The following is a 22,157-nucleotide window of genomic DNA, read 5'->3' on the forward strand; positions in this document are numbered from 1 at the left end:
ACTGCAAGTTCAGGGCCAAGCCCCACAGCCTGGCCTTCCAGCTCTTTTCATGGAAGAGCCCCTGTGACCTCCCAGGTCCCAGCCTCAGCTCTCCAAGTCCTATGGCTTGTCACTCTGAAATGCAGCTCCTCAAGGATGTCTTTAACTTTCCTGACTCCAGGTTTTTGCTCAAGTTGTCCCCTTCACCCCTGCACAGTGGTCAAAGATCAGACTTGGGGGGGAGGGGGAATCAAGGGTGGTTGATTAGGAGGGATTTATCGGAGGTGGGGAGCTCCAGAGAGTGTTGGCGGTGGGGGGGGGCAGGGTAGGAAGGGAAGCCGGGAGGTCCCGATGCCCCTCACCACTGTACGTAGGTATCCAGGGTTCCTGAGCGCCTCGGCACGATGTCCTGAGCCTCCTTCACCCAGAAGTGCAGCTCCCCGCTGGGGGGCAGTCCCGCGCCTGCGGAGAGGCTCAGCTCAGGCCCCGCCGCCCCATGCCCTCGCGGGACCGGTGGCCCCCTCCTCCCAGGGCCCGTCCAGCGTGGCCTCTCGCGGGGCGGTCACTCACCCTCGGAGCCGGCGGGGACGTACTTGAGGGACAGGGAGAGCAGCCCGCGGCTGGGGAGGTGGTCGGGAGAGAGCGGGACCTGCGAGAGGCGAGAGGCGGCCGGGTCAGGGGCGGGAGCAGGTTCCAGGGAAACGGGCCGTCAAAGGGGTGGGGTCTCCAGACTCCGATGGGGCGCGGCTAGCTCGGAGGACCAAACCGGCCGCCGGGGCAGTACGGTTGCGAGGCCGAGGGGAGGCTCAGCCGAGGGGAGGCTCGGTCGAAGGCGGAGTCTGAGGGGGCTGGGGGAAAGCGCGGTGGGGTGCGGGCGGGACACCTGCGCCGAGGGGTCTCCCCACTCGGACGGGCTGCCTCACCCGGGGCTGCAGGGGGAGCCACGTGGGCTCAGAGTCCCAGTCCCACGTGGCGAGAGGCACTTCGACTTCGCCCAGAAAGATGTTGCGACCCAGGCTTTCGTGGTGCCACACGGACAGGCTCAGCACGCGGCCCCGGAGCTCGGCCTGCGGGACGGAGTACTGGGGACAGGAGGGGCGCTTTAACGGACCACGGCGGCTGGCCCGGGCTTCAGCGCTGCGGGAGTGTGGACGGGGGCTTGTCCTACCGCGCTCCTTGCACGAGGGAATCCGGGGGGGCCCCGAAGGGCCTTCATGGGGGTCTGGACTAGCGCCATGCCCAGCACTACACCGACCCACAGGAGAACGCATGGACGGAGGGCCTCCCGGCCGTTCCTCCCGCACAACGGAGGATCGGAGCGACGGGCAACGACCATACTCTGGCTGCCCCTGCCAGCCGGCCCCCGCAGGAAGGGGCGTCCCGTTCATTAATGGGGGGCCGCCCGGTCATCGCAGCCTCACCCTCAGAGTCTCGTTGAAGACCGGGTTCAGATTCCGTTTCCTCACCGCCGTCTTGCGCTTGCTCTGCTTATCCGGGAGGAGGTAGCTTTTGACGTAGCTGGAGCGTGGGAGGCCAGGGGAGGACCCGAGCTTAATGGGGGGGGGGGCCCTCCCAGCTCCTACCTCCCCAGCCCCCGGGGGCCTCCCCAGCCCCAGCCCAGAGCACAGTTTCCGTGCAGGGCTTCCCAGGAGTTTTCTCACTCAATCCCCACGCCTCCCAAGGACGTTGATACTCCCATTTTGAAGACCAGGAAGACAGGCCAAGAAGGGTGCTGGGGTGGGGCGGTGAGAGCGGGTCGGGCACTCACGGGTCGGAGCGGTGGCGTCGCGCGGCCGCCAGGCCCTGGCACTGGATCACGTGCACGCGCAGGTCGGCGGTGCCCGGCTCGTAGCGCAGCGCGAAGTGCACCGAGCCGCGCACCTGCACCGCGCCCGCCTCGGCCTCCCCAGACAGGCTCAGCTGGCTGCCGCTCAGCTGCGGGCGGGGGTGGAGGTCAGGGCGGGGGTGCAGGGCTCAGGTCCGGGCCGGGGGAGGGGGGAAGGGGAGGTGCTCAGATCAGGGGGCAAGGGAGGGGTCAGGCCGGGGCTCCGCGCGGGGATAAGGCCGGCGGGGGCGGGGGGGTAAGCATCCCCCACCCATCTCCTCCGTCCCCAGGCCCTAGCCCTCACCCCTCACCGTGGAGGAGTTGAGGCTGGACACCGAGGAGCTGCTGCTGAGCATGCGGTCGAGTGAGGGGCCGGGCCCCGGAGCCTCCTCCCCGTTCTCCAGGATCTCGGGCGCCGTCTGGGTCTGGGTAGGTGGGGGGAAGTGACGGGCCGTCCTCTCCTTCCCAGCCCCTCCCCCGACGGCTCTCAGCCCGGGGTAGGGGCACTCCCCGCCCAGAATCCGCTCCGGGTCTTGGGAGCAGCCGCGGGCCGCTCCCGCCTACCTGGGCTGGGGGTGGCGGCGACACCGCTCCCCGCGACCGCGGCTCCGGCTCCGGGTCCGCCTCCTCTGCAAAGACCTGCGAGTCCCCGGATCCCGGGGCTGGGGTGGGGCAGAAGCTACTGAGCGTGGCCCTCTCCCGCCTGCCCCTAAGCAAATTTGGAGGGACTGGTTTGCCACCCCGGGGACCTGCAGATTCAGGCCCCAGTGCTGAAGTGGGAAGCCCCTGAGACTACACACACACACACACACACACACACACACACGTACACACACGTACACGTACACACGCGCGCGCATACTCATGCATCATGGAGAGAGTTAGAAGGTGAAGGAAGGTGAACACAGGTGGTTGGGGTCACTTAGAGACGACTCTGGCCCCCAAAACCTCTCTGGGGTCCCCAACTTACACCCACTCACCTTCCTGGGCCTGGGGCTCTTCCTCATGATCTGAAGCCTTTAGGGGGACATATGGTGAGGGGAAATCAGGTTTCTGAAAGAAGCAAGGGGTAGAGGTCACAGTGGGGACTAATGATGAAGGAGTCAAAGGTCACAGTGGGGTCAGAGGCCAGAGGCTCCAGCTGGCTACCCCAGATGGATTTAGCACAGCCCTGTAGGCGGGGCTGGCAACCAACTAACCAGCTGCAGGACCAGTGAGCCCTGCAGGGCACACCCCCTCCCGCATCAGGGCCTGCCCTGCCTGACTCCCAGGGTCCCACTGGTGGCAGACAGTAGTATCTGAGTCCTGAACCTCACCCAGCTCAGTCCCCCACCACCCCTAAGAGCCAGATTCTGAGATTCCCTTAGAGGCCAGGTCCATATCCCCATTTGACAGAGAAGGGTGACGCGGCCCAGACCTGAGTCTCCTGAGTCTCACATCCCACCTCCGCTTCAGGGGCATTATAGGCTCATTCCTTAGCTCATTCAGTCACTCATGACTCACCTCAGCCTTGCTGAGCATCTCTTGGGGTGCCTTGTCCATGGGGAGCCTAAGAGAAGGGAGAAGTGATTGTCAGGGGATAGGCCCCCAGGGGACTGGTAGACACCCTCCCCTCCCTGCCAGGCCTCCTCACCTGGGCTCCAGCTCCTCTTCAGCTTCTTTCTCAGCAGCTTCAGCCTCCCCATCGCTGCCTGGAGCCTGGTCTCCTGTGGCCAGGTGAGAAGTTCTGTGAACCTTGGTCTCAGGAAGTCTGGCCTTTGGAGATGCTCACTCACCTCCCGGAGCTCGTGGAAGGGTGGTGCCCACCCAAAGACACACAGTACCAGGGGCCCTCTCTTCCTGTCCATGCACACCCAGTGCCCTGGGCTGTATGAAGCCAGCCTGACCCTGGGGGATCTCCTCTTACCCATGGAGCTCTTCTTTCTGCGGATAGAGGCTCGGACAAGATCAGAGCCAAGGTGGGCATGGTGGTGCCGTTGTGAGCGTGCTTCCTGGAACCAGTCTCCTGTGAGGATCTTCAGCTGCCCAGGGTCTGCCAGCGAGGCCCGAAGCTTGCTGGAGGATGGGGGAGGGCGTGGCTGTCACCCAACCAACATTCCTGCCACCCACTCTGTGCCAGGCCCTGTACCTGGGGCCAGGGACACAACAGCAAATCAGACTCAATCCTGACTCTGGATCAAGGAGCTCAGGTTGATGGGGAAACTGGATCCAGAATAGACAAGTACACTATAATGAGGTGGGTGCCATGATGGATGTGAGAAGGGCCAGCTTTACCTGTGGGAATCTAGGGGGGCTTCCCAGAGGAGGTGACATTTGAATTGCTTCTTGGGGGACAAATTGAAGTTCTCCAGGCAGAGAAGGAGAATGATTATTATTCATTAAGTGACTACTGTGCATAATTCCTCCTCCTAATTCTATGAGCTAGTGCTCCTTAGCCCCATTTTACAGATGAGGAGAGTGGTGCAGGGGAGGTCAGGTGAGTTGCCCAAGGTTACATAGCTAAGAGGTGTCTGTCTGTCCCCAAACACTACTTGTAAGTCCCATGCTCCTCAGCCACTGTGCTCTTCCAGGAAGAAGGAACAGCATAGAAGTGAAGGGTGTGTTCAGGGACTCTGAAGCCCTTGAGTGGCTCCAGTGGACACTGTGGGTATGTGCGTCAGGGGCGGGGGTTACTGGTGGAGGATGAGACCGGGGAGGCTGGCAGGAACTAATCAGGGAGGCTTTGTGGACCGCACTTAGGAGCTTGCCCCTGACACGAGGTGCTAAGGAACCATGGGCGTTTTCAGCAGGGGTTATTTTTTTTTTTAAGATTTTATTTATTTATTTGACAGAGAGAGAGATAGCGAGAGCAGGAACACAAGCAGAGGGAGTGGGAGAGGGAGAAGCAGGCTTCCCGCTGAGCGGGGAGCCCAATGCGGGACTCGATCCCAGGACCCTGGGATCATGACCTGAGCCGAAGGCAGACGCTTAACGACTGAGCCACCCAGGCGCCCTTCAGCAGGGGATATTAAGGACAGATCTGGGGAGCTCCAGCTGCAGCATGACCAGTGGGTCAGAGAGGGCAAGCCTGGAGGCAGGAAGGCTGGTCAGGGAGCTGGTGCAGCCACCTTGGGTGAGGTGGAGAGCTGCGCTGGTTAAGGGCGGAAGTGACCAATGGGCAAAAACAGGAACCACCCAGATATCTGACAGGCCACACATTGGGAGGCAGCAGGGGCGCAATTGGGCTCCCAGTGCCCGAGGCCCCATCCTCCCAGGCTCCCCTGCCCTGCCTCACCTGACCCGGCCCTCCTCCAACTGGCGAAGGTGGGCATCTCGCTTCAGGACGTCGGCAATGGCCTCCTGCTCCTCGTCTGTCAGGAAGCTGAGGTCCAACAATCCATCAGCCTCAGGCTGTGGCTCGTGCGCCATGAGGAGGCCGGGCAGGGCCCGGAGCCCCACTTGAGATGGGTAGCCCCTCTGGGGCATCAGCTTGGGCAGTGCCCCAGCTGGGCACACATGTCGACCTGGGGGCGGATCAAGGGGGCAGGTCAAGCCCTGCCCCAATACAGGGCACATCCTGGAGCTGGCTGCTCTTTTCTGCCCAAATATATGCCCAGGTGGTGGGCACCGTACGACTCCAGGAAGGCTGAGCTCAAGGTGGCATGAGATACACCCATGGACCCATGGACCCGCGCACACACTGGCTCACGGACATACGGACACACTTGAAGATGTGCATCCACAGTGAGATGGCCACCTGATCACATGGGTGCACCAATACCTACAGAGATAGACGCATGCGCACCCATCCCCCACCAAGGACCCTATGCGGTCTTAGTCCCAGACCCATGCCCACACCAGGGGATGTGCCTGACATATTCTGAAACCTGCACACGAGGCCCCACAGAATGTATAACTCGGGGCAAAAACATGACCCGAGATACACACAAATCACACTGACTTTTGCACGCACATTGCCCCTCCACCAACTGGATTGTGAGCTCCCTGAAGACAGGGACAGGACCTCACCCCAAAAGCCCATATGTTGCCCACAACAGACAGTTGGTCGAAGTTGAATTGAATGCAGACATACTCCTGTACACACATGGGGAAGGCACACACACACACACACGCCCAGACACACAGGCACACACGCCTATCTGCTCACCGCCCCCTCCCTGGGAACCTCCCAATATGGGTTCCCTCCCTCCACCCTTCACCTCCACCCTGCCCTGGCCCATTTGGCCTTCCTGTCTGAGGCAACCTCCTCCCCAGCCCACACCCCCGCTTCCTCCCCGCTGAGGTAACCACTGTACCCACTCTCGCTGAGGCCTCCAGCCAGGGATGCCCCTGTTGCCAGCCCTGCCCTCTTGCCTGCAGCCCCTGGGCCCCTCCGCTCTGGCCACATGGATGCTCCCCCTTCCCCTGGCCCAGGACCTGGATCTGGCGGTGGAGGCCAAGTGCTGCAAAGTGGCTCAGGCTGCTCAGGTACCACGGTGACTCCGGAAGGAAAACATTTGCCCAGCTCCGAGGGGCATGTGGACGTGGCAAGGGGCCCGTGACTGAGCCGTGGCCAGAGCGGAGGCATGGCCTGAGCCCCCTGGGCGGTCTCTCCTCCCCTGCTGCCCCTCCCATCCCCTCCCAGGACAGGTCAGGGCACCAGGCAGGCCTGAGATGGGAAGAGGGTTCTCTGGCAGGCGAGTCCTGGCTTGTGCCCGCTGCTGAGTCAGTGCCCAAGCCCGAGAGCGCCTTCTCCCTCTGCTGCCCCCCCAACCCACGGGCTTGGGGTTGCTGTCTTTACAGAGTACCGTGTATAATCCTGTGTGAATGCCTGTGCCCCATATTAGCAATACTTCCCGAACATCTGCTGCATTCCAAGTGCTGGGTGCTGCACACGCACGGTGGGGGGCTCTTCTGTGGCCCGGGGCCCCTGCCTGTGTGATGTTGTGCCCTTGCGAGTCTCAGTACGGCCCACAGCTCTGCACCCGGTGGAGTCTCTGAGGCTGTTTGTTTTGTGGGTGTGAATATCGTATCCCTGCCTGTGTGTCGGTGCCCCATGTCACGACGTGACGCCGCGTGGGTGACTGTTGTCTGTGTTCAGTGACTTGCTGGGTGACAGCACGGTGTGGTATGTGCCCTGTGTCCTTCTTCCTCTGCTGGATGTGTGTCTGGGCTGTGTCGTGCTGTGTGCTCTGGGGCCCCGGGGACCCCAGGGGGGGGCGTGTGTAGGAGTATAGCGGTGGAGGATGTCCTGCAGGTCCGCCTGGGCTGCGCTGTGGGCATCTGAGCCTAGGGTCCCCAGCAGCACCCCCTCCCTATAGTTCCTGTCCTTCTAGAGGCAGAATCCAGTGTCCGGTCCTCCCCACTCCGGTTCAATACTATGGGACAGACCCATTGGTCAATATGTTCTAGTCCCAGACCCACTCCCCTCTCCCCCACCCCCAAGGCCCCAGAGGGTACCCAGGATACCAGGTGGCAGTGTCTGCTCCTTGGGACACTGGCAGGGAACCCTGGCCCTGAGGTGTGTTACCTGTAGGGGTCCAGTATGGATCAGACACCTTCACAGGGTGACCTGGGCTCTCCTGCACTCCTGGCAGCTGAGTTTCCGAGCTGAACTTGGGGAGCAGAGCAGAAAGGGACTAAGGCTGACTCAACCAGTAGCCCAGAGGAGCTGCCCCGAGAAGGAGGAAACACCTTCTGAGCAGGGCCTGATGCAAAACCGGGCCTGGACTCCTGGCACCCTGCGGGCGCACCCAAGCCTCAGCTTTCAGAGAACCCGGAGCTGATTTGGTGGGTGGGAGACACCTGGGGCTTGGCCCCAGCTCCCCTGCAGACTTATTCTGTACCTCCTGTGAGCTGGGCAGGCACCAACCCCTCAGAGCCTCGGTGGCCTCATCTGTAGGATGGGCGGCTGCCCCACCAGGCCTGCTGAGTTGCTGATAGGAACTTGCTTTGGAAGCAAGTTTAGAAATCTTTCTAAGAAGCAGGGTCAAGGAAGGATTACAGACTTCAGTCAGACGACCCCAGTAGAGTTCCTCCTCTGCCACTGTGTGATCTTAAGCAGGTGTCTCAACCATGCTGAGCTGCGATTTCCTCCTATGCAAACTATGGGCGGAGGTGTGAAGAACATACTCCAAGGGACCAGAAAGTGCCTGGCCAGCACAGAGAAGGTACCAGGTGGCCCCTCTCCAACAGTCCATTTTGACAACCACTGCCCGTCCCTGTCCACATGTGCCTCCCTGGCAGCGCTGGCCCCAGCCCAGCTGCACTGTCCCCTAACTCTGTATCCTCCACCCCCAACCAAATCTCTTATTTCCAAGTTCCCACCATTGTGAACACCCCCCCCCCCCCCCCTGCCCGCCGCCCGCCCCCCGACTGCCCCCCCCCCCTCCCCAGCTGTCCCCCATCGCTGCTGCTCCCCCACTGCCCAGGTGTCAGGACCGGCCCAACCTCTTCTTGAACCCTCCACCTCCCTGTCTCCTGGCCTCCATTCAGCCCCTCTAGTCCTGCCTATGCAAGGCTGTCAGAGGGGCCTTTCGGTGCCCTACTTTTATCCATCATTCCTCAGCTCTGGAAGGTGCCGGCAGACACAGGGTGTCCCTCTGGCTCGTTCACAAAAGTGCTCCCAACCAGCCCAGCCTCCCTTAGACACTTTGACTAACCCTTGGGCCGCCCTACTCCTCAGCCTGACCCCCAGACCCCCGCGCCTGTAAGTGTGGCTCTGACGTCCTTGTCTCCCACATCCTTACCCAAAGACTCTGCTTCCATTGGTGCTCCCCAGTCCCCAGCCGCAGGAGTGCTCTCCCTACTTGCCACCGCCCCTCCTCAGGCTCCCCTGCCTCCAGGCTGTTACTGCACTTAGGCAAAGAGGCAGGGGCCTGGAGGCCAACAGGTCGGGCTTAAACTTCTGGCTCTGCCACATGGTCCCCCGTGGACCTGGATCAGTGACAAACTCTGTAAGCCTCACCCTCTGCCTTTATAAAACAAGGGCAGCAACGGCAGCTATCTCCTGGGACTGCTGCTAGGAGTGTCCCCTGGCTTGCCTCCAGCATCCATTCTCCCTTCTCTTTGGTCACAGTAGCCAGTCCTTTGGAGAACAGCCCCTCCCTGCTTTACCCCTTGCGCTCCAGCCACAGGGTGGTTCTGAGGAAGTAGGCTACTGGGCTTGAATGTGGTTCCACTCTTCCTACCTCTGTGCCCTTGAACAAACCACTTTAGCCCTCTGTGCTCACTTCATCTGTAAAATGGGGACCACAGCACCAGCCTCACTGCGCTGTGGTGAGGATAAATGACACTTCATTACGAGGCCTAGCACACAGTAAGCATTCAGCCACCTCTTCATGTCCTGTTTCCCCAAGGCTAATTTAAAGTTCTGCTGGGCGGGACCAGGCCTTACTACTTTTGTCTGTCCATCCTGCTGTGGTTGTTCTCCATACTGGAACTCCTTCTCCCCGCAAATGACCCTCCGATGGATCCCAATATGCTAAAGGGATTTTTGAAAATGGAATTGCTATGAAGAAGGGAGGGGGCTCCTCTGTCTTGCCCTGGAGAAACCCCAGCTCTGCAGGGTCTGGGATGAGCTGATAGACCCCTCCAGGGCCCTGGGGGCCAGCCGCTAGGGCTGTGCTCAAGGCAGCTGTCAGAATGAACACAAAAGACCCTCAGGATTCAGAGACCAAATCCTTTGCTAGTTCAACTAAAACGACACACGCCATAGAGCAAGGTTAGGAAAGACGTCACCAAGGAAGAGGCTTTGAAGCCAAGTCTTGGAAAGGAGGACTACTTTTTCAACAGGTGGAAAGCAAAGGACCAGAAACGAGCAAGTTCTGCCGTTTTGCTGGAGAGCAGGGCAGTGACCTGATTACTGGGGGTCAGCAAGAGAAACCTGGCAATATGACTGATGGATATGGCAGAGGCCAGGGGCTGGGGTGATCCTCTTGGCTATCCCAGGCTGTGCAGCCCTGGTTGAGGGGACAGGTCCAAGGTGCTGGTCTGCACAGCTCTACCTCCCAATGCTACTGCCAGTTCTTCCCAACAGGGAGTATGGGAGGGTTTCGTACTCACTTGCCGTGAGGAGAAGGCTCTGGGATGGTGGATCTGGAGGGGTGGGGAGCTCCCACGACCTGGGCCTGGGGCAGGAGGTACCTGAGGGAGGCAGACGTCCCTGTAAGCTCTGCCCACGGTAGGCACCGGACGAGGACTCAACCATGGCCTTGGCAATCAGGGCCCCCGCCAGGGCAGCAAGAAGAAACGAGCTGAAGGGGCGAGGGGCCACTGAAAGTAGAAAACAAGGACAAGACACCGTCTGGAGTCAAACCCTTTATTGCCCTGCCCAGGGAGCCCCTCGCAAGGAATCTGCAGAGCAGGGGTGAGGGGCAGCACACGTCCTTCCCACAACTTGAAGTTAAGGGGGGCTATGGCAGGTGGGAGGACACAGCTCCCCGACGGTGCTGGCTACTCTGATGGCCCCCGGCGTCCTGGACCCACGGGGTGCCATCACCCGCGTGCCGGTGTGAGGAGCCCCGGCACCTGGGGCTGGAGCCAAGCCTGTTTACACTGCTCTGGTCTGCAGGGGGTCACTCTGGGCACGTCAGCATCACTCATCTCCCCAGACTGGCTGGGGGAGCCCTGGCCCGGCCCCCAACTGCAGGGGGAGATGGGCTCACGTGCTGGGGAGCCCAGGGAGAGGAGGAAGCGGGGGCTGCATGGACTGAAGGACACCAGGAGATGGGGCACAAACCGCCCCTAATGCAGCTTCGTGCAGACATCTGATCGGGGGCCCATCCAGCCCTACTAGAACATTCTAGAGGCTAGTGGTGAAGGGCCCAGGGCAGCTTAGTTTATGGAGACTTCTTGGTGTACTCCACCCACCCTGGGACCAGAGCCCTGGCAGGTGGATGCGCTCCAAATCCAGCTCTGGCCCCTGGGCTGCCTTGTCCGGTGGTCCAGATGTGCTCCCCTTCCCTGCCGGGCACTGGGCTGAGGCAGAGGGAGCCCAGCAGGCAATGCCTGGGGCAGCACTACAGAGGGGAGCTAAGGCCTTTCCAACAGATGAACAAAGAGGGCGCCTCAAGGGCGGGGGTCACAAACCTGGGAAGGAGGGGACAGGGAGCTTCTTAGTGACCTGTGAGACACAACAAGCAAACACCCCCGCCCCATGCTCATCTTCAGCCCTTGTTCCATCCCATCTAGCCCAGACCCCTGGGTCAAAACCAACAAACCCATCCCTGCCTTTTGGGGTGAGAAGAAAGAATCTGGAACCAAAAGGGGTGGCGACTGCCTCCTCAGGAACCTGGTGGGTTCAGGGCCATGAGGCAGCCATCACCGAAGGTTGAAGACGAGGCTGACAGTCAGGATGATGCCCAGGAGGAGGACGAAGGGCAGCCAGGTCTTCACGAAGGCCCCGACACTGATAGAGAGGAGAGAGAGGAGTCTGAGTGGGAAGGGCCTGGTGAGTGGGGCGTGCTTCACAGAGCCCCGCCTGCCCACTGGCCCAGATGGGGCTGCTGCCCCTAAGGAAGCTCCTGGAACCACTCCCTCACCCCCACACTTGGTCAGTCAAGGGAATGGGCCCAGCCTGGCTCGACACCGACTATGCAGGGCCACCATTTACAGTCCCGGGCAGGGGCCATTCCAGGTTCCTGGCAGACATCTGACACCTCACTAGGCAGGTACAAGAGATGTGTCCACCCTCTCCGGGTCTCAGTGCTCCATCTATAATCACCTCTCTCTGGGGGGTCTTCAGTCTCGGTGTGGAAGCCAGGCTGCCCTCTAATGAGGCCCACTGGGAGGGCAGGGTTCAGCAAGAGTTAGCGCAATGATGTGGCTGGAGCTGAGGGGTTGGGGGTCAGGGCTCCACCTCAGTCTCTCTGTGACCACAGTTATGGTCTTCTCTGGGGACCTCTAAAGGACTTTTGGACTTAAAAAAAAAGACCCCTATAGTCTCTTTTTCAGAAGCTCTTAATGATGCACGCAGCTAGCGGGAAGCCTGGAAAGGCGGCCAAGTGGGACCAGGTGCGTGCCGGCTCCCAGGTGGGTGCGTCACTCAACCTCTCTGAGCTCCCTTTACCTGAGAATTGGAATAATGCCTTTGACCTTACAGGTTGAGGCCATGGCTCAAAGGTCCCCCCAGGCCATCACTGAGGCCCCCCCTGCCCAGAACCCTGCCTCTGATGAGGGAGGGTGCGAAGGAATCCTGTGGGGCAGTTACCTCCCCCTCCTCTGAGGGGCTCCGTGTTCACCTGACCTGAGCACAGGGCTCTGTGGGCTCACAGCCTCTCTGAGGAGCCAGAATCATAACCTCCATTTTCCCAAGGGCAGTCGCCGCTTAGAGAGGCCAAGGCAGGTGGCTGAGATCACACAGACCTGGGCTTGGACCCAGGTGGAGCCAGACTTCAGCGCAGCCACCTTCCTCTCCACCCGGAACTCAGCTAGTTACTCTAGAACCTTCACGGCTCCAATCAGCATCTGCTTTGTCCCTGTTGGCTGCAGGACTCCACAAACGGCCCTGACGGGATCCTTGGGAGAGAGAGGCCCCAGGGGTGAGCGACGGGTGGACGGCTCACCTGACGTACTTCCCATAGAGCAGGCAGAAGAAGCAGAGCGTCACCATGTTCCAGTTGGTGCTGTTGTTATAGCGCATCAGGTTCAAGGCCAACGCCACATGTGAGTGGCAGTTGTCACAGCAGAGACTGTGCTAGAGATGTGTGAAGGGCTGGGTCAGGCAGGGCTGCGGGGGACCTCCCAGCCCGGGTGCTGCTGTCAGGAGCAGCCCACCTACCATGCGGTGCTTGTACTCCTCAGAGGCGTCATGCACAGCGGTGTCCCACGCGTTGGGCCCACTAGCATACACCTGAGCAGGGTCCAGCTTCCAGTACCTGGGAGGAGAGAGGGGGTTCTGGTCACTCAGCCTCACAAATGTTCCCGACACCTGCTCTGTGCAGGGTCCTGTGGGTGCGGAGGCTGCAGGGGTGAGGCAAGTCCAGGGCAAGAGCCACACAGTGGACACCGGGAACACGGTGTGACATGCCCAGTGCCCTGTGGACGCTGGGGAAGGTGGGGACTAACTCATTTGGGGGGTATGAGAGGCATTCTGGGGTGACATCTGCGTCTAGCGTGAAGGAAGAGGGATTGGCTGTGCACAGCAGAGGGCGAGGCACACACCCGTGCAGCCTGCACCAGGAGTTAAGGGACTGGGCACTGCTGCAGGAGTCAGAGGGAGGGACAGAGTCAGGAGATGCAGGCGGGGCCGCGTGCTGGGGGACTTGAATGTCATCCTGAGTTTATTCACAAGCAGCATGCTCTCTGTCCCTCCCTCTCCCACTCGGGAGCCTGGGGGGAGTCGGAGAAGAGTGTGTGGAGGTAAAAGCTCACAGACCTCAAGCTGGGTGACAGCAGCTGTGCCAGACAGCGGAGCGCCCTGAGGGGCTCCAGCCGGGAATGCTGGGAGGGCAGGGCGCCCTCTGGCTGCCCCGTGGGCAAAGGCTTGGTGGAGGAGCCTGGAGGCGGGGCCTGAACTGGGGCTGCGCAGGGGCTCCTGCCTGGAAACGGGTGCCCTTAAAGCTGACCCCGAAAAGCAGCCTGGCGCAGACATCCAGCCCAGACATCCCTGGCCCACATTTCCACCTGCCTGTGGAAGTCAGCAGGGCTTGGGCAGCCAGTGCCCTGCTGTGCAGGCTACCAGCCCCTCCCTGGGGCCTGACTTAGCCGGGGCAGCCTCAGACCACAGGGCCTCTTCTAAGCATACTGATGACTGAGACACTGTCACCAGGCCCACAGCTGAATGGGCCCCCAAGACAGGAAAAATGGAGGGGTGCCTGGCTGGCTCAGTTAGTGGAGCATGCGACTCTTGATCTTGGGGGTTGTGAGTTCAAGTCCCATGTCGGGTGTAGAGGTTATTTAAAAAAAAAGAAAAAAAGAAAATGAAGACCAAAAATTCTAAACACCCAAACATAGCAATAGGTGCCAGAGGGCCTGACTACTTTTATTCTAAGCAGAACTTTCCAACCGAGTTCCAAGCAGTGCCTCCTTTACATCTTAAACGACTTGTTCACTCCCAAGGGGCAGAAGAATCTAGATTTTGGAATGAGACACCTAGGCGTGAGTCTCAGCTCTGCCACTTCCTGTGTGATCATGACCAGCCCCTTCTCTTTCCTCATCCTTCCAATGGAGCTGAATACAACCGCGTAGAGCTGAGGCAAAGTCTAGATGGTCTGTGGGTAAAAACGCAGCCAGGGACGGGTGCAGGAGATGCTTGGCACGGGCTGTATGCTCTGGTGGAGCCTGGCTATCCTTCCCCTCATCCCATCCTCAGGGTGCTGACCCCCGCTGTGCCCCAGAAGGCCCGGCCCCAGGGCTAGTCACATGGGTGCTCATCACTTACTTGACAGGCTTCCCGAAGGCCATGTTGTCTTCCTGTGGAAGGACAAGAGCAGAAGTCAGTGGAGGACCCACATCTAGCCCAGCAGACAGACGTGATCAGTGGTGGAAGTGCAGTGACTAAGAAGGGGGTAGGTCAGGTGGGCAGAAGTGGGGTCTGGGCCCTGCTCTGGGGCTGGCACAGCATCTGAAGGGCCAGCAGCAGCTTTTCTGGGGGAGGCAGGAGTGCGGCAGGAGTGCCCGGAGCGCGGCACCCAGACACCAAAGACTTGGAGTGCCAGCCACAAAGGCCCCTCTGTGTGGCTCCCAGGTAATTCTCTCACCCTCTCTGGCCCATCTCTGAGTGACCACAGGGAGGCAGTTTCCTTTGCAGTACAAATGACAACACCCTCTGACCTCCTGACCCGACAGTAGGGCCCACACGGGGCTCTTCCCTGTGTCTGGACTGCAGCCTGACTGCATCATTCAGGGCAGGCCTGGGTGTTAGGGAGGGGGCTGGAGAGGCTTCCGATGAGGGACATGTTTCACCCAAGCCCTAGACCTGCCACATAAGGGTAGGGACAGATTCTGGGTTCAGAATCAGGAAGACCCAGCTGACGGAGCTGGTCAAAGATGAATTACCATAAAAATACATAAGAGTAAAAGGCCTCTGTCATGTTAAGATGGTCATGACATCTATTAATATAACTAGGCTGGTACCATCACATCTCTTCATTCCAGCCTCTAATGGAGACGAAGCTGCACCCTGGCAATGGGCAGGACGCTGCCTGCTTGTCTGGAGCAGGCCCACTGTACCCATCTCGGGCACTTCCCAGGAAACAGACCTAAGAACACAGCTGGTTCATTCTATAAGCCCCACCCCCTCTTCTCTATGGCCACACCCAGGGAACCACATCAGCCTCCCCGGTGTCCCCACCTTGTGACTCCCACCTTCTGAAGGTCCAGAGATGTGGTTCCTGGATGGTCTGACTCTCCACTCTTGCCTCTAACCCCTACCCATGTCTTGGTACCCCAGGGGTGGGCAAAGGACTGGGTCAGTTACTTAAGAATCCTTCTAGCCACACTGCCCTCCTGGCCTGTCCTGGAGGCAAGAGAAGGGGGAAAGGGGTCAAACACTGGTGAGGAGCAGAGGGCCAGGGCCAGGACTGTCTGGTACCTGCATTCTCCCGGGCCTTGGGGAGACTGGAAAGCTGCCTCAGGCAAGACAGGCCAGCCTTCCACTGAAGCCTTGGAACCCACCAGAGGGGGGCAGAATGGAAACTCACCGAGACAAAGTAGGGGCCGGCAAAGTCCCGAATGACTCCTGTGGATGTGCAGATGCCCATGTGGCCGATGATGGGGAAAAACCACCTGTGAAAAAAGGGACAGGGAAGGGGCAGAGCTTAGGGGGTCTTTTGGCTGGTTAGACAGACGCTGGGGACACTCCATCCAGTGTGAGAATATGTGACTATACTGTCATGCAATGAGTGCCAATTAGGGTGGCCGGGGGGCTGGGGAGGCACAGAAGAGGCACGAGTGCAAATGAACAGCACAATGGAATACCACTGCACCCCACAGAATGGCTAAACCCAAAGGACGATAATACGGGGTGTGGGGAGGATGGGGGCAACTGGAATTGTTTCTATTGCCTTCAAAAACTGGCAATTACTCTATGCCTCAGCAACCCCACTTCAGAGTGTACACCCAACAGAAACCAAAGCTTATTATGTCCGCCAATGCCATGTGCAAGAAAACCCACAGCACCTTCGTTCAACATAGCTGGAAACAACATTTGTCAAAACTCACTGAACTGCACACTTAAAATGTATACACTTTATTGTATATATATTACATCCCAATAAAGTTGAATTTTCCCCGAAGTTTTTATGTAAATTCCAGCTAGTTAACATACAGTGCAATATCAGTTTCGGGTGCAGGATTTAGTGACTCATCACTGACATGCAACTGCTGGTGCTCATCACAACTGCCCTGCTCAATACCCGCAACCTGTTTAACCCACCCCATCCCACCCCCCAAGTAAAGCTGACTTTATTTTATTTTATTTTTTTAAGATTTTATTTATTTATTTAATTGACAGAGAGAGAGAGAGACAGCGTGAGAGGGAACACAAGCAGGGGGAGTAGAAGAGGGAGAAGCAGGCTTCCCGCGGAGCAGGGAGCCCGAAGCAGGGCTTGATCCCAGGACCCTGGGATCATGACCTAAGCCGAAGGCAGTCGCTTACCAGGCGCCCCAATAATGCTGACTTTAAAAAAACTAGAAATAATCCATATGTTCAACAATAGTAAAATGAATAAGTAAATTAGGGTATAGTAATGAAATGAAATAGTATGTAACAACAAACAAAGAACACACTTCTGCTACACACAACACATATTCTCACAGACATTAGGCAGTGAAAGAAACCTTCCACGAAAGTCCATGCATAATACTCTGCTTATATGAACTACAAGAAGAGGTAAAACTGACCTATGGTGCTCGAGGGCAAAAGAGGGGTGATTTCTGTGGCAGAATTAACTGGCACAAAGGAGCCCTTTAGGTACTGGAAATGCTATCTTCACCTGGGTGACATGAGTATATATACATATGCAAAAATTCACTGAGCCATATACTTAAGATTTGTCCACTTTACAGTGTATATCTCAGTAAAAAAGTTAAAAAAAAAAAAGTGAGGGGAGGCATTTAAACCAATCTGTGGGGTGCCTGGGTGGCTCAGTCGGTTAATCATCTGCCTTCAGCTCTGGTCATGATCTCGGGGTCCTGGGATGGAGTACCGCATCAGGTTCCCTGCTCAGCAGGGAGTCTGCTTTTCCCTCTCCCTCTGCCTGCCGCTCCCCCTGCTTGTGCTCTTACGCACTCTCTCTCTGTCAAATAAATAAATAAAATCTTAAAAAAACAAACAACAATCTGTGTGGGAGGGAAGGGTTTCAGGGAAGGCTGCATGGAGGAAATGAGGAAGTAACAGTAGGTAGAAGGATAAGGATAAGGACAAAAGCACGGTGTATTCCAGGAACTTAAAGTCCAAATTTTAAAAAAATCAAATCTCAGTTGGACCCCAATATGCAAAACATATAGAAACCCCTGATCCGTCTATAGTTGAGAACCAGGGCATTACTGGGCCTAGGTGCTGAACAGACTGATCCGGTTTAAGGACTCACAGAGGCGGGGGGAAAGGACTTACTCCAGGGCCAGTGGCCAACTGCTGGTTTCAAAGCTGCACCCTGCTCGGGAGGGGGAGGCAAAACCTAAAGGTGCAGCTCAAGGAAGCGATCATTAGGGGCTGGAGAAGTCAGCAAAAACTTCACAGAGGAGGTAACTTTTAACCCTGACCCGTGAAAAGACACGATGTCATCAGGCAGAAAGCAGAACTCCGAAGCAGCCCAGGGCTGCATGTGTCTGGAGAACGTGAGGGGACAAGAGTGGAGGGAAGAGGGTGGCCAGTTCAGAGGCTATTCTGGAATACTGGCAAGAGATGATGGTGATCCTGACTACAGTATTGGTGGTAAGGTGGTGAGAAGCAGATGGATTCAAAAGATCCTTAAAAGGAACACTGGGTAGTTCTATGACCAATGGGAAAGAGGCCTTCCTAGGTCTGCTGCCCAGGCATCTGAAAGGATGGTGTGGCCAGAGTGGTCTCTTGAGAACATAATTCAGGTTCCATCATTCCCTTGCTTCACACGCATTGGCTTCCGGTTACACTTGAAATATACTTAAAACTCCTTCCAACAGTTTGGCCCTGCTTGTCCCTCGAAATCACCTCACCCCTCTTTCTAGCTACATTGCCTGCTTCTGATTCCTCAAACACACCAAATCTTCCCACCTCAATGCTCTTTTTCATTTGCATCCATCTGGAACGCTCTTCCTCTAGAGCTTCACACAGCTGGCTGCTTCTCGTCATTTAGGCCTCAGCTTAACTGTCCATCTTCCCAGACCATGCCTTCTAGAGTAGCCACACACCACCCCAGGAAACCCAGATCTCATTACTCTGCTTTAATTTCTTCATAGTATCGACTACTATCTGAAATTAATCCTGTTTACTTACATGGTTACTGTCTGTCTTTCCCCACTAGTATGTAAACTCCCAAGAGAGCAGGGATTTTCTTATTTATTATAGTCCCCAGAGCAGTGCCTGGCATGCAGCTGGAGCTAAGAATTCACTGACTGATAAATGATTAGTGAATGAATATCCTGAATTTAAGAGTGGAGTCACGCTCTGAAGTCAGGGCTGGGTTGAGTCTTGACTTTGTTTGGGGCAAGTTACTCATTCCCAACTTTGTCAGTGAGATGTGGATAGTAATAATTACCCCAATGTGGGGGCTATTGTGAGGAGTAAACAGGCTATGCTTGCAAAGAGCTTAACACACTTCCTTGCATTTGGTAGTTGCTCAATGTTGTTACCATGAGGTGTTCGATAAATACTTGTTATCTAATTGGCTGGACTGGCATAGAAAATGTTGCTACAGAGCTACAGTGGCCACAGGATGGGCACTCAGAATTATGGGAAAGTAGCTCCTCTGGCTTCTCAGACCCTGATCTCAGAACACGGCCCCCCACCCCCAGCCTCCACCCCAGTTCCTTTCATCTGGTTGGGAGAAGGTCTGGGTTTGACCAGTAACCCACAAACCATAGCTGTGCCGGAAATCAGAGTAAAGTCTGGAGACAACAGCAGAGCCGTGAGCCTAGGGAAGCCACAGAGAAGAAACTCTCCAAGTATTTGTCAGTCTGGAAACTCCATGAAGGCAACCTCCAAAGCTGCTTTGTGGACTGCTGTCTACTCAGACCTAGTACATAATAGATCCTCAATAACTATTCAGAGAAGGAAGGAAGGAAGGAAGGGAGGGAGGGAGGGAAGGAGTTACTTCCTTCCCTGGAGAGCTCTACCTGGTAAGGTAGACTGTCTCAGTGGAAAGAGCCCCACGCTGGCTTCCAAGCCTTTATTTCCTCATCTACAAAATGGGGATGACAGGATCTATTTTCGTTAGGTTGACATAAGGACTGAATAAGATAATGAATACAAAATGTTTAGAATAGAGTCCAGAACAGAGTACGTATCCAATCTTAGCTGCTTTTGTTAGTAGCAGTAGCCATTATCTGGCTTTTCACGCAGAATTATCAACATCTCTGAGGGGGTGGGCAGATCTTTGGATTCAGTTGTCTCCTCTCTGCTCCCCTTTCCAAAGACAGATGACAGTTCCTTGTGCCACATCTATTCCTAGCTCTGCACTCTAGGTCAGCAATCATCATGATGCACTACGATGGTTAGTTCATCTGTCTCCCCTTCCTGCTGGAGGTTTGACAGGGGGGCTACGGCTTATTTATCTTATGAACACATGCACATAGATGCCAACAGAAATGGGGTGTGAGCTGCTCCTGGTCCAGTTGACTGGGGATCATGGTGCCTCCACCTCATGTTGCTATCAGCTCTCTGAAGAGCAGAGGACTCTATGAATGTGTTTTTTTTTTTTTTTTTAAGATTTTATTTATTTATTTGACAGAGAGATAGAGAGAGAGAGAGGGAACACAAGCAGGGGGAGTGGGAGGAGCAGGCTTCCTGCCGAGCAGGAAGCCTGATGCGGGGCTCGATCCCAGGACCCCGGGATCATGACTTGAGCTGAAGGCAGACACTTAACGACTGAGCCACCCAGGCGCCCCTATGAATGTGTTTCTGAGAACAGGGAAAAACCAAAGAGATCTTAAGGAAAGAGACATGTTTTTAGTAAAACCGATACATTCCCTGACTATCCCTTCCAGTTATTCTCACCTTAACATTTTTTCTTCATAGCACTAATCACTAGCAGAAGTTCTCTTATTAGCTTACTTGTTTACTGTCTATCTCCTTTCACCAGGATTTAAACTCTATGACAGCAAGGATATCTGCTTCATTTGTCACTTTAGAACTCCTCTGGGCACAAAGGAGTCACTTAGCAAATGTGTTACAAGAACACTGAATGAATGAATGAATGAACACACTTTCTTAAAATTTTTATTTTTAAAGGATTCAGACTTGGATGCTTTTAAATAAGTGCATAAGTATTTGAAAACACAAGCAAGCGAAGTATTTTTTAACATAATACAAAAATTAAAGTCATTTTTGGATCATCAACATGTAAGGCCAAAAAGATGGTCCTTTCTCCACACCACTTGGCTATTTATGATAGAGGGAACCAATTTATCTCATCAGGTGAGGGGAGGTCGTCAAAAGAGAGCACGTTTTGGAGTCAGAAGACTGAGTTTGGGATGCCTCTCCTCATTGGCATGTGAACCTGACCAAGACCTTTAATGGTACAGAGGAAGCTCAGCTTCATCATCTCAGAAATCCCTACCTTAGAAAATGACTGTGAAACTCAGAGAAAACAGGTGTGAAAGAGCTTGGCCAATTGTCCAGCACTGTGAGGGTTGTCAGGGCTGAAGTAGGAGAGCAAACCAGCTTCCCTGACCCAGGAGCTCCTCCTCCCTAAAAGGCAGCCGGACTACAGGAGCACCTGCTCTCTCTCCTGACAAAGGACGAGGCCATGGAAGGAACACTGCTTTGGGAGGCAGACACTCTGGGACCTAAATTCGCTTTAGAACTGAAATAGTGTGTGATCTCCAGCCTCATCATCCACGAGACAAAGGGTTGGACTCCCAGACGCCTGGGGGCCTTTTCAATGTCGACATCTCAGGAGGCAGTGTGGTCCCAGCCACACTCCCACTCCCGCCTCTGGACTCAGTCTTGCGTATAGAAGTGATCAGCAAGCATTTGCTCAACGAATGAATAAAGCCCTGAATGGATGAAGAGGTCTCCTCAGACCCGGTGAGGGGCCCCTCTTCCGTTCGCCCACAGGTCCTGCGCTTCCCAGCCACAGAACCTTTTCCGCCGGTCTACAACTGTCTTTCTCCCTGACTAGACCAGGTGTCATGAGGGCGAGGAGCGTGTCCCATCCGTCAGCAGAAATTGGCACCGCGCAGGTGGCGGGGTTCTGGTGACTGGGCGAGGGGTGCGGGCCGGACCCGAGGGAAGGGCTTGCAGCACGTCGAAGCCGGAGGCTGGCCCGGGGCCGCCCGACTCTCCCCGTCCCCGGGCGGAAGCCGGGGGAGACTCACGTGAGCACCGGGATGGGCGTCCACACCACGCAGTAGGGAAAGCGGCTCCGGTCCACGTCCATGGCGCTGCTGCCCGAGCCGCTGAACTGCTTCTTGTCCGTCTCGGCCGCCGTCGGCGCCTCCACTTCCGCCATCCCCGGCGGGGGCGGTGGCGGCGGCGGCGGCAACAGGAGCGGCGAACTCCCTTCCGCTTCCGCCATGCTGCGCGCGCCCCGCTCCGGCCGGCCCCTGCTCCGGCGCCGCTCGCCCCGTGGCGTCACTTCCCGGAGGTGGGGTCCGCCGGCTTCGCCTTCCCCCCGGGAATTGGGGCCGCGTCCCTCCGGGCCGGGCCTGCCTGGCCCCCTGCCTCGGCGCCGGCTGCCCCCGCGTGTTTGCGCCCGCACGGCAGCGCTGAGGAAGGGATGCCCTCAGGCAGCGCGCAGTCTAGCGCGAGAGATTGACCGAGAACTTCGTAATTCCGTACGCTGAGGCCTCCCAAGAGGTGTTGTACAGTCGCTATTTACTGAGCGCTTCCTAGGTGCCAAGCATTTGACATACATTGTTTTTAATCCCCATAGACTGGTTCGACATGCGAATTTAGGTATTTCCCCCAGGTTACAAGTGAGAAACTGAGGCTCAAGAGATGAGGTGAGTGGCCACGACTCAAACCCAAGTCTGTGTCCCTTGTCCTTTCCCTCCTGTGGTCTCTCATGAGGTAGTGGTAGTGGAGAGGAAGGACAGGCTAAAATGCTGTGTGTTGTGCGTGTAAGCAGGGGAGACTTGCCCGGAGATATTTGAGCTGTCTTGATGTTGGCCAGGTGGCACGGGGGTGGGGGGGAAGGGATGCGTGCAGCCGTGCAAAGCAAGAAAAGGCTTTGCAGAGCGCAGTGTGCAGGAGTGTGAATATCACCTTGGTTGGAATAAATCTCAAACCTTA

General features: G+C 56.9%; 2 protein-coding genes across 5 annotated transcripts in view; both read right to left on the reverse strand.

The window, feature by feature from the left end:
• Nucleotides 1-11,101, reverse strand: part of SYTL1 (synaptotagmin like 1) — a 12,299-nt gene extending 1,198 nt beyond the window's left edge. The window contains exons 1-14 of one of the 2 annotated variants that reach the window (XM_035019376.1): nt 11,015-11,101; nt 9,848-10,057; nt 5,079-5,307; nt 3,711-3,859; nt 3,438-3,510; nt 3,308-3,353; nt 2,785-2,857; nt 2,369-2,466; nt 2,116-2,229; nt 1,748-1,914; nt 1,401-1,497; nt 903-1,061; nt 550-628; nt 342-441 (exon numbers count right to left, since the gene is read on the reverse strand). In XM_035019376.1, the coding sequence (XP_034875267.1) occupies nt 342-441; nt 550-628; nt 903-1,061; nt 1,401-1,497; nt 1,748-1,914; nt 2,116-2,229; nt 2,369-2,466; nt 2,785-2,857; nt 3,308-3,353; nt 3,438-3,510; nt 3,711-3,859; nt 5,079-5,307; nt 9,848-9,992 (1,529 nt within the window). In that variant the 5' untranslated portion in view covers nt 9,993-10,057; nt 11,015-11,101. Of the gene's footprint in view, nt 1-341; nt 442-549; nt 629-902; nt 1,062-1,400; nt 1,498-1,747; nt 1,915-2,115; nt 2,230-2,368; nt 2,467-2,784; nt 2,858-3,307; nt 3,354-3,437; nt 3,511-3,710; nt 3,860-5,078; nt 5,308-7,313; nt 8,122-9,847; nt 10,058-11,014 lie in introns of those variants that run through there. The other variant, XM_035019377.1, reaches the window with a different exon arrangement.
• On the reverse strand, nt 8,205-21,489 carry TMEM222 (transmembrane protein 222). 3 transcript variants are annotated; one of them, XR_004681757.1, is made up of 7 exons: nt 21,242-21,489; nt 15,427-15,511; nt 14,166-14,197; nt 12,564-12,660; nt 12,349-12,479; nt 11,015-11,192; nt 8,205-9,928 (listed from the first exon to the last, which is right to left on the reverse strand). XR_004681757.1 is itself a non-coding variant. In XM_035019378.1 (6 exons), exons 1-6 carry the CDS (start codon nt 21,439-21,441, stop codon nt 11,105-11,107), a joined length of 633 nt encoding a protein of 210 aa, XP_034875269.1. In that variant the 5' UTR covers nt 21,442-21,489; the 3' UTR covers nt 10,090-11,104. The 3 variants fall into 3 exon arrangements, 2 of the variants coding, with proteins under 2 accessions (XP_034875269.1, XP_034875270.1); XM_035019378.1 differs by lacking the exon at nt 8,205-9,928 and having other exon boundaries at nt 10,090-11,192; XM_035019379.1 differs by lacking the exons at nt 8,205-9,928; nt 12,349-12,479 and having other exon boundaries at nt 10,090-11,192; nt 21,242-21,485.
• Nucleotides 21,490-22,157: the final 668 nt, after the last annotated feature.

The sequence above is a fragment of the Mirounga leonina genome, unplaced genomic scaffold (genome assembly GCF_011800145.1).
Source record: "Mirounga leonina isolate KUSES-001 unplaced genomic scaffold, KU_Mleo_1.0 Mir_173, whole genome shotgun sequence".
Classification (NCBI taxonomy): domain Eukaryota; kingdom Metazoa; phylum Chordata; class Mammalia; order Carnivora; family Phocidae; genus Mirounga; species Mirounga leonina.

Bases quoted from the DNA above. Each gene is read 5' to 3' on its own strand.
- TMEM222 (XM_035019378.1), bottom strand. From the start codon at position 21,441: ATGGCGGAAGCGGAAGGGAGTTCGCCGCTCCTGTTGCCGCCGCCGCCG. The intron at 12,661-14,165 runs GTAAGTGATGAG...CTCTCCTCCCAG, and splicing joins GCCTTCGGGAAGCCTGTCAA to GTACTGGAAGCTGGACCCTG. The intron at 12,480-12,563 runs GTAGGTGGGCTG...ACACATCTCTAG, and splicing joins AGGAGTACAAGCACCGCATG to CACAGTCTCTGCTGTGACAA.